This window comes from Teleopsis dalmanni, chromosome 2 (genome assembly GCF_002237135.1).
Source record: "Teleopsis dalmanni isolate 2A chromosome 2, ASM223713v2, whole genome shotgun sequence".
Lineage (NCBI taxonomy): Eukaryota > Metazoa > Arthropoda > Insecta > Diptera > Diopsidae > Teleopsis > Teleopsis dalmanni.
The window spans coordinates 142,749,650-142,759,472 of record NC_051847.1 but is presented as its reverse complement, the minus strand read 5'-3'; the positions used below and the strand labels follow the sequence as shown (position 1 = coordinate 142,759,472).

The window sequence follows — 9,823 nt, the reverse complement described above, 5'->3', positions numbered from 1 at the left end:
CAGATTGATTATAAATATAAATAAACTTCAAATTGTGCAGTTTAATACTTTTATTCAATTAGGATGTTTTTACGTTAGATATATATATCTAATATATATATATAACTGAAAATATCCCATCGAAGCATCCGACGCATATTCCAAAATCAGCTCAAGGTAAAGCCTTACAAGTTCTAAAAGATATAAGATCTTACACCAAAGTAACAAAAAGTGAGACTCGAAAGAGCTAAGAAGTTGTTACACTTGCACGAACGTGGAGAATTTTCAAACATTGTGTTCTCTGGCCATTATTACGAATAGCCACCCAAAGTAAATGCGTAGCTGTGACCGCCGATGGACGCTATCAAATCGTTTTCATCAAGCCTGATGTCAAAGTCAATGCAATTTATTATCGGGAAAATGTTTTGAAAGTCGCTTTAAAGCCTATATTTCGGTATGCAAATATTTCGATATAGGCCATGGACGTTCCAACAAGACTCGGCACCGGTATCGGACTTATAAAGCTCGTATGTACCAAGAATGATTAAAAATCATGTTTCACACTTCATTTTGTCCACATAATGGTTATCGCATGCACCAGGTGCAATTCCGATGGATATCATCTGGACCATATTGAAGAGCAAGGTGAGGACTAAAATATATGTCAGTATGGATGTGCCAAAGCCATTGTTCTGGAATGGGCAAAAATACCGGAAGATCACATTCGTAAAGTATGCAACTCATTTTTTAACCGAATGAAGGCCATAGTCAAGGCAAAAGGTGGCCAGATGTAGGTAGAGAGAATTTTGATTATTTCCACAAATTTTTGTAATTCAAATCAGTAAAAAAAAAATTTAACACAAAAAAATATGGTCAATTAAATAGGTAATACTTCAATCGTCTAACCATGTATATATGTATATATATTATTATTGTCCTGAAAACCAACAATTACTTAAGCTAGAACCCAATTTTTTTGGTTTTGCTACTAAGTTATGATATTCTGTTAGAAAATGCACACAAGTATCAATTCATAAAAATTACATTATTTTTTTTGACAGATCTAAGCTTTCTTTCTTGGTTTTCTGTACTCAATGAGAAAAGATTCTTGTTGTAGTGTTTGGTATTACAAACATATATTAATATTAGATGCAGTTTTAAAAATAGTTTGCTGTTCCAGTGCATCATAAAAAATGTTTTTTTTTCTTGTATGAGGTGTAACTTTTATCTGAAAAGTGGGATTGTAAATGAATTAAAGAAAATGTCTGTTCATGTATACTAAACATGGAACAGGCATCCTGCAGCTATAGTTCATAAGAGGTTTTAGTTGTCGTAAAATGTATTTAATAATTAGAAACTCTTAGCTTGAAAGAGGTCAATAGCGGTGACTTAAATTCTGGCTCTTTTATATTATTTTCTTGATATATATTTATTTTGCTTTATTCAGATGATTAAGAATATCTACTATAAATAATGAGTGAATTGATATAATGTAATATGCAGGATATATAAGTACGTGAAATAAATTTCAATTTTTATTAATTTATTTATAATTTTTTATTTGCGGTTTATTGCGAACTTTTTCGTTTCATCCATTTAATATAACAACTAAAGAACATTCGTTGCACTCAACAATCACTTCACAATCACTGCGTTTGTGGTTAAAAATTTCATTGTCCGCTGACTCATCCACAATATATTGACCGCCACAACGGCAATCATATGTATAGTATGTATCAGACGTAGATATTCCATTTTCGTCTACATCAACATCAACAACATCATCATCATTATCATTCGATTGATTAGTATTGGCAAGATTGATTGTATTATTACCGCTATGTTTTTCCATATCGGCTAATGTAAGTCTCTCGAAGACGTTGCTGTGCGTTTGAAATTTTGTCAACAGCATTTCGGCATCATAGAGTTTACGTTTTGTGGGATCTTTGAGTGTATTCCATGCTTCATTTATTGCCACAAATTTTCTATCGGATTTAGCATTTAGGTCACCATCAACAATATCAGCAAAATCTTTATTATCTGTTTTGTTATTTTCTTGAACATCATTAACAAAAGCATTGCCGGCTTCTGCTTTCATTGTTGCCATTGCTGTTGCTGTTGCTGTTGTTGTAGAATTTGTATCTTTATGCGCATTAATATCTTGTAGTAATTTATCTGGATGACATTGTAGAATTAATTGTTTGTAATTCTCTTTTAATTCTTCATAGCTTGCGTTCGACTGCGAATTTAAAATTTCATAAAAATTGCGTGTTGACATCTTTACGCTCTGCTTAAGATAAGCTTTTATCTGGAATTTAAATCAAAGTTTTGAAAATTTTAAATAATTAAAGTTAAAATGTACTTACTTACGTTATTGTCAAATATGAAAAATAAATTGAATGTTTGTTAAATGCAATTTTTAGACACTAATTAAATTGAATGTCCTGCTTACGCACGCAGAGACACACCCAAAAAGCATTCTTTAATACGAGCCAAGCCCTTTCATTAATTCATTTCAATGCGATAATATTTTTAGAATGATAACATTTCCTCTCCAAGAGCAAAGACCTTAACTACTTGCAATATTTTGAAATGCAATGTTTTTTTTTTATCAATATTATTGTACATATTGACTGAAATATGTATTTCAATATTTAAGTTTTAATTTAATAAAATATTATAGACACAACATGCACAATAACAACATTATATCTAAAGATTTCATACAATTTGATAACTTCTTTGATACATTTTTATTTTTCTGCTCCCCCTTTGTTTCTTATAATAATAAACATTTATTATTATGAGATAAATTGAATATTATTTGAAATTACCATCAAGGCGTCAAATATTTAGTGGATAGTAATAGTGAATGTTAATTAATCGCAGTTTTAATGGCTAACTTTAAAAGTCCATAGATGCAAACTTGAAAAGCTTTTTTAATGGAAAATTTTTCGATTAAAATTGATTGATAACTGAATGAAATTTTAATGGTTGGAACTAAAGGTTCATAGACCCAAACCCAACTAGTTATTCCAATGGCATTTTTTCGATAGTTTACCAAGCCAATAGCTTAGCTTAAACATCCCGCTCTGTTTGAAGAAATCAAAACACTATAAAACATTGGAAACATTTTATAAAAAAGGACTTATATAAAGTTGAATACGAAAGCTATATAAATAGTTTTCATTTTAAAAGTTTACTTTAAAAGTCTTTACAATATTAAAAATAAATAAACTCTAAACGTATAAAACATTATAATCGGTTGTTTTTTAAACGAGTGACCAGACGATACTAAATCAACCAATAAATTTGAATAGAGGGAGCTGTAATTGCTACTTATGATCATAATTATTGCACGAAGCGATTATTCATGAGTCCATATCATCATTTAAAAACATTGAAAACATTACGAAAATAAACTCTTTTCGAAGTCATTAGCAGATATTAAATAGTTTACAGAAATACATAATAAATATTATCTTCGAATCTCAAAAACAAAAATACTAACATTTTTAGTCTACATCGACTGAACTTATATGTATAAATGATTTTTTACCAATTCAATTTTATCTTCATACAATAAGTAAAAAATCTTGAAATCTACTATCTGAATTTCAATTAATTAAAAGGGGATTTAACAAAGAAATTTATTTGAACTTAACTTCTATACAAAAAAAAAAAACTATAAGATAGTAATCCAAACATACTTCGTCTAACAGTCCTAGCTGATTTTGCCCCAATATCAAAATTTTCATTGTATTCATAAATATTGCTTAATATCTTAGGTTAGTAAAACATCTAAAACAAATCATTTGAATCTAATGAATTTATGTAGATCATATATAACAAAGGACATTATGAGAATTATTTGACCATAATCTCTCTTTAAAAAAGAAATCTTTTCATTATGATGACTATTGTTTCATTCACAAATTCTGTTGTAAAATGTAACTTTTGAATTGTTTTTTTTTGCAAAACGTTTAGCTAAATCACCATTCTTATTTTATTTTTTAATTTCTGGTAAATTTACTAAAGCTTATTTATATTAAACATATGTTGAAACAAAGGAAACTCTGATTTCTAGAAAATTTAATACTCGAAATAGTTGTATGTATGTTGTAGTTCACTACTTTTCGAAACCTCTCTGCCAAATATACTAATTTCTATTAAGTAAAATAGTCACTTCCGTCATAACAGACGTTAATTTTATCTTATAACAGAAAATTTTTATAAAAATATTTCCATTTTTTTTTTATTTATCACCGACTTATCACTCATATAATGTTAATTACCACCAAATCACATTATTCACATTATTATTCACATTATAGAACCATTGATGAGCCAGCAGTGTCAAAATAATAGCATAACTTATCTGAAAGTTCTTATTAAGAGAGATATACGTAACTTTGCGGTTACGTTCATCTTATCTTGGAACTAATATGTTCAGTAAAATAAAGTTTACACTGCTCTCAGTTATAGAGAACGTCCATAACGTCTCTTAAAGAAACTGTTCGTAATCATAACTAAAATCATAACTACTAAACTGAACAAATTTTTGTTCAATTAGGTCTAAAGATTAACAAAGTATTTCATATTTTTATGCTTAAAGGATAGTCTTATTTATTTCAAAAAAAAAAAACCTACTAACTGTAAAATTTAGATAAACCAAGTAAGTATATTACCCTCGCATCACTATTGTCAAACAAAAAGACTTACTAACAGTAAAATTTAGATAAAACAGATCAAACATGTAGATCACCTCTCGCATCACTATTGTCAATCAAAAAGACCTACTAACTGTAAAATTTAGATAAAACAGATCAAACATGTGGATCACCCCTGCATCACTACTGCCAACCAAAACTTTGAAATAATTAGAGAAGCCGTTTCGTTATGAGTAGCAAGCTTCTTTCAATAGACAATGAATCTTGCATTTTATTTTAATTAAGACACGCAGGATGGAAAAATTAATTTAAGATCGAATTTTGATCATATATGGAAAATGCGATTAAAAAGCAACACTTTTTATTGAGGACATTTTGGTTTTTTTTATCTGTAAACGACGGAAACCGTTGTCAATGGAGAAAGATGTATAAACCTTAGACTATATTTAAGTAGAGTGTATTTTAGATATATCATACCGCACTCATAGATTCAAACTTTAAAATTAGAAAGATATTTGCATCGGAACTGGAAAGAGAGTTATCTCAATAGCACAAATTCTTCCAATAATCATTTGTATTACTTAAACTGACAAACTATCAACACCACGGAATGCTATTATTTACTATGAAATAAATGAAATATTGTACTTTTTTTAAACTAAGTAAACATTATAGGAATGTATAACTGAGGTGCGCTGACTCTGAGCTTCAAATTTGGCAGGACATGAGTTCGACTCCTGGTACTTGCATTCTCAAAAAAATATTTACGAATATGTTAATTATACTCGAATACTCGAAGCAGCTGTATTGTGAGTCAAAAATTCAATTAATTAATATAATATAAAATGAATTTTTGTTGTTGTAGTTCACTACTGTTAGAAATACCTCTATATGAAATGTATAACTTGACTTATTTATACATTTACTTTAAATCCGAATATGGCTATCATATATTTTCTAGTAAATGGTGTGATTTTTTAATTTTTTCTGAAAACACGAGAAGTAGTGAAATATATTTGCTTTATTCAATTATTATATATTATATATAAACTATTTATGGCAGTAAAAAGAAGTGTGAAAAGAATTAAAAATTAAAGCAAGCGCAGCTTTTCGCTCTACGGCACTACACCCCCATAGCTGGAGTGATGTCATTGCTTACAAGATTATTTTTCATTATTTGTATTAAACCGCTAAAAAAATCAATTGAACTATTATTTTATATGATTTTTGTACACGTAATTTAACACTTATTTTATAAACACATATGTAGGTTTATATACAAAAATATCATACTTTTTGTTTTTGTATTCCTGTTTTCAAGTTCACTTATTGTTTTCAATGTTATATTTTGACCAAATAAAACCGGGTAAATTCTAAACTGTAAATAAAAATAATAAATTCAGGTTTACTGTGTAAAGCAATAACCCGTTTGATGTGAAATTAAGAAAAAAAAAAAAAAATAAACCACATAACAAATTAATTTAAGAGTTGCAAACCGAAAATAGGGAAACCATTTCATTGACCTAATTTTGCCGGACAATCTAAACCTGTCAGTGGAAGTGAAGTGTAGGATCGTAGTTACTTTTCCACGTTCTACAACAACTATTCTAATAAATTTCAATTGCTTATAGTTTAAATGTAATTATAAAATCAGTTACTTTATTCTATATAAATAATATACATTATTATTCTATACTAATGATATTATATGTAAAGAGATTTACTTACCTTATATGGAATTGGAAGACAAGAAATGTTTTGTTCTTTATTGAATTTCAACCAACGTGAGTGATGTAAATACGCACAATTACTCGATTTTTATATTATTCACATTATTTTCAACATTTTATATTTCCTCATCTAACCTTTATTAATATCTATAAAAATAATTAAGTAAATAACACACCAAACCCCACACGACACCGAGCTTGAAAAAACGACAGCAGACTGCAATCATTACATTTTGTTGCTATGACCCGTAGTGTTGACAGTGCAAAATGAAAATAGTATTAAAACAGTGTTCCCAAATTAAAGTCAAAAGTAACACATACGTTTTTCGAGCGATATTTTTATCGTGCGAAAAAGTGTTATTATACATATTCATTATATATAATGAATTAATTTATTAACTAATGCTTTTGCTTCACTCAAAATTCATTAAGAAAAAATATATTAAGCTTACTTATTAGTGTTAAATAATAGGCGTTTTCGGTGGCTCACAAGTATGGCAAAAAGCAGGAAGTTGTTCGCCTGCACTGGCTGAAATGTATGCAAAACAACAACACTATTTTCTCTATTTAGGCCAGTTCTGGTATTGCCAACGCAATAAGCGAACTATTGTGGATCTTCATTGGAAATTCCAATGAATATTGCAATCATATGTTAAAAATCATATATAAACAAAAAATTCATAAATTTAAAAAATTTTACCGTTTTATTTTGAAATTTTCAACATTTTAACCATTCCTTTTAATACTGTATTCATTTTACTTTTCAATTTATATAAATTATTTATTTTTATACAGAATGTTATTTTTCTTGAATTATGTACACATATACAATATTTGCTGTTTGTCGAAACATAACACTTGCCAGATTGCAACTGTGATGCCAATGTCTCGCGTAGCGAATATAGGGTAGCATATATTTTTTGTCATACTTGAGAGCCACCGAAAAGGCCTATATATCCAGTGAACATCACAATAGATTGATTCTCGGATTTGGCATTACACTGAAATTTAAGACGTAAAATTCTTTGCGAGTAAAACCTAACTCTGAAGATTTTAGAGCATTATTGTTGCTTCATATGTTTTCTTTATTAAGTTGCAAGTATTTTTTTTGGTACTCTAAAAAAAATTACAGCTATTATTAAAATATATTTTGCAAAATTTTGTTACACAAATGTATTGTAATAAATTATAATTTCATATTTAAATTAATTTTTCAAAAGTCATAATTCAATCATTATTTGGGTTGTCGGATTTTTGTATTGAATCGAATTGTAATTTTAACTTTATTTAACTTAATGAACGAAAGTACAATTAAAAGTTTATATGTTTAAATTTCAGAAATTTAATGAATACTCTTAATTTTTTAATTTTTTTGCTTAATTAGAGATTACAGCAGGTTTCCAAATATGTTATCTGGATATCATATGATTTTAAAGCAAACAGTTTTTGCAATACAAAACAAAAGAAAACAAATTTTATTTAGGTATTACGTATTATATATGCTATATATATATTACATTATATATATGTGTAAATAAGGCAATCATGGCATAAATGATTTCAAATTTCTAAGTTACGCATAAAATACAACTCTGTTATTAATAATTTATTTATTTATAAAAACATTTTGCAACACTCTATTTTTACCGGCAAATATTATATATTTCATAAACTGTGCAATTGATTATATATTATCCAATTTAATATGTTTAAAACTACATGTTTTGATGTGTGGCGAAACGAAGAAGAAACACAGAAAATTATAACATTATGTAAAGACTTGGATGCTCAATTGGCGGGTGGTATAATTATAGGGCTCATAACAGAACTATGTGGTTTGGGTGATGCTAAAACTCAAATGTGGTAAGTAATTGCTTTTTATTTTCCAACAATCTTTAAAAATATAATACATTTAATTTAAGCATGCAGCTAAGTATAAACGTTCAATTTCCTAAAGAAATTGGTGGAATCGGAGGCAATGCGTTATACATAGACACGAACCAAATGTTCGCACCACAACGCTTGAGAGGTATGTAGTATGTATGTAAAAAATCTTTATTATTATTGCAAATTGTTTGATTTCACATCTGAAGTAATTCAGTTTTCTTCCAGAAATAGCAAGGGCCATGTCGGAACGATTTTACTCAACTTTTAAAAAGGTAAATCCAACAATCAGTTGTAAAGGTCTTTTTGATACTGATACGCTGTTGGGAAATGTATCTTATATATATTGTGCTGATTATATAGACTTAATTGCTACAATTAAAACTCTTAAAAATATATTAACGCAAAAACCAAATGTAAGTAATATTGTTCGTATGTAATAGAGTTTAAAGCACAATCAAAATTTAAAATTAGTTGAAACTTATTGTTATAGACTCATTTTCATTTCCTCTACGTTCTATGGAAGAAGTTTCTGAACGAACTTGCGTGATATATGAGTTACTAGACATCTTACAAGCGTTAGGAAGGGATTTTAAAGTTGCAGTAAGTATAATATATACTTTTCTAAATTAATATTACTCACTTTTTTGTGCTATTTAGATTGTAATCACAAATGATTTAACTACTTGCCTTGTTGAAACCGAATGGAAAATTAGTCCTGCATTGGGTGAACTACATTCACATAAAATTAATCAACGTATTTTATTAGGTAATGATAAAAATACAAAATTTTATGTTGCTTTGATTGAAAAATCTATTGTATCACCAAGAGTAGCAATACCGTTTCAGGTAAAATATTATATTATTATACAAATTATTTTTTAATAATATGTTTTCTTGTAGATTAAAATTAGTGGAATGCGTGGAATATCATAAAAGTAACTTATTTTAACAATTACCAATGATTTAATGTAAGTTTAAAATTAGACAAAATATATTTATCTTATAACACTTAATGCTTAAAAAGAGGCTCTAATCATAAGATGATAATAGACAAGTAGTAACATTGTCATAGGTATTTAAAAATACAACTATTGCGATTCCACAAATTTAAGAATTGTTATTATATTAGATCTTATGAAGATATGTTATAAATTTATATTTCATACAATATTTATATTAGTTTTATGAAACTTTTTATTATTCGTTCATTCTATATATTTCATAATTATAATTTTTCACTTATTTTAACGAAATACTTTTACACTTTGATAATTCTTAACAAAAATTAAATTAAAAGTGCATATATAAACTGCTATCAGCGACTGGTTTATAAATATAAATTAAGATTATCTTCAAGTACGTTTTATGTGCAATGCTTTTGTACATATAATATATTCACGTACTTAATATGATGATTAATTGTTTGATCTTCAAGTTATTTAAATTATTCATATGAGTACACATACAGGTGCACATTTTGATACTTACACATAACATTTATGTTTTTTTTACAAATGAAACTATTACCATCTCATATTATTTAATAATTAAATCGTC

At 27.6% G+C, this 9,823-nt stretch overlaps 2 protein-coding genes across 2 annotated transcripts; one reads left to right on the top strand and one right to left on the bottom strand.

The window, feature by feature from the left end:
* Positions 1–1,517: 1,517 nt before the first annotated feature.
* LOC119681499 (DPH4 homolog) lies at positions 1,518–6,700 on the bottom strand. Its single transcript, XM_038094709.1, has 2 exons — positions 6,378–6,700; positions 1,518–2,287 (listed from the first exon to the last, which is right to left on the bottom strand). Exon 2 carries the CDS (start codon positions 2,255–2,257, stop codon positions 1,568–1,570), a length of 690 nt encoding a protein of 229 aa, XP_037950637.1. The 5' UTR covers positions 2,258–2,287; positions 6,378–6,700; the 3' UTR covers positions 1,518–1,567.
* A 1,327-nt stretch (positions 6,701–8,027) lies between these two features.
* On the top strand, positions 8,028–9,364 carry LOC119682885 (DNA repair protein RAD51 homolog 3-like). The gene is made up of 6 exons (XM_038096418.1): positions 8,028–8,242; positions 8,302–8,408; positions 8,492–8,679; positions 8,738–8,866; positions 8,924–9,112; positions 9,167–9,364. Exons 1-6 carry the CDS (start codon positions 8,085–8,087, stop codon positions 9,197–9,199), a joined length of 804 nt encoding a protein of 267 aa, XP_037952346.1. The 5' UTR covers positions 8,028–8,084; the 3' UTR covers positions 9,200–9,364.
* Positions 9,365–9,823: the final 459 nt, after the last annotated feature.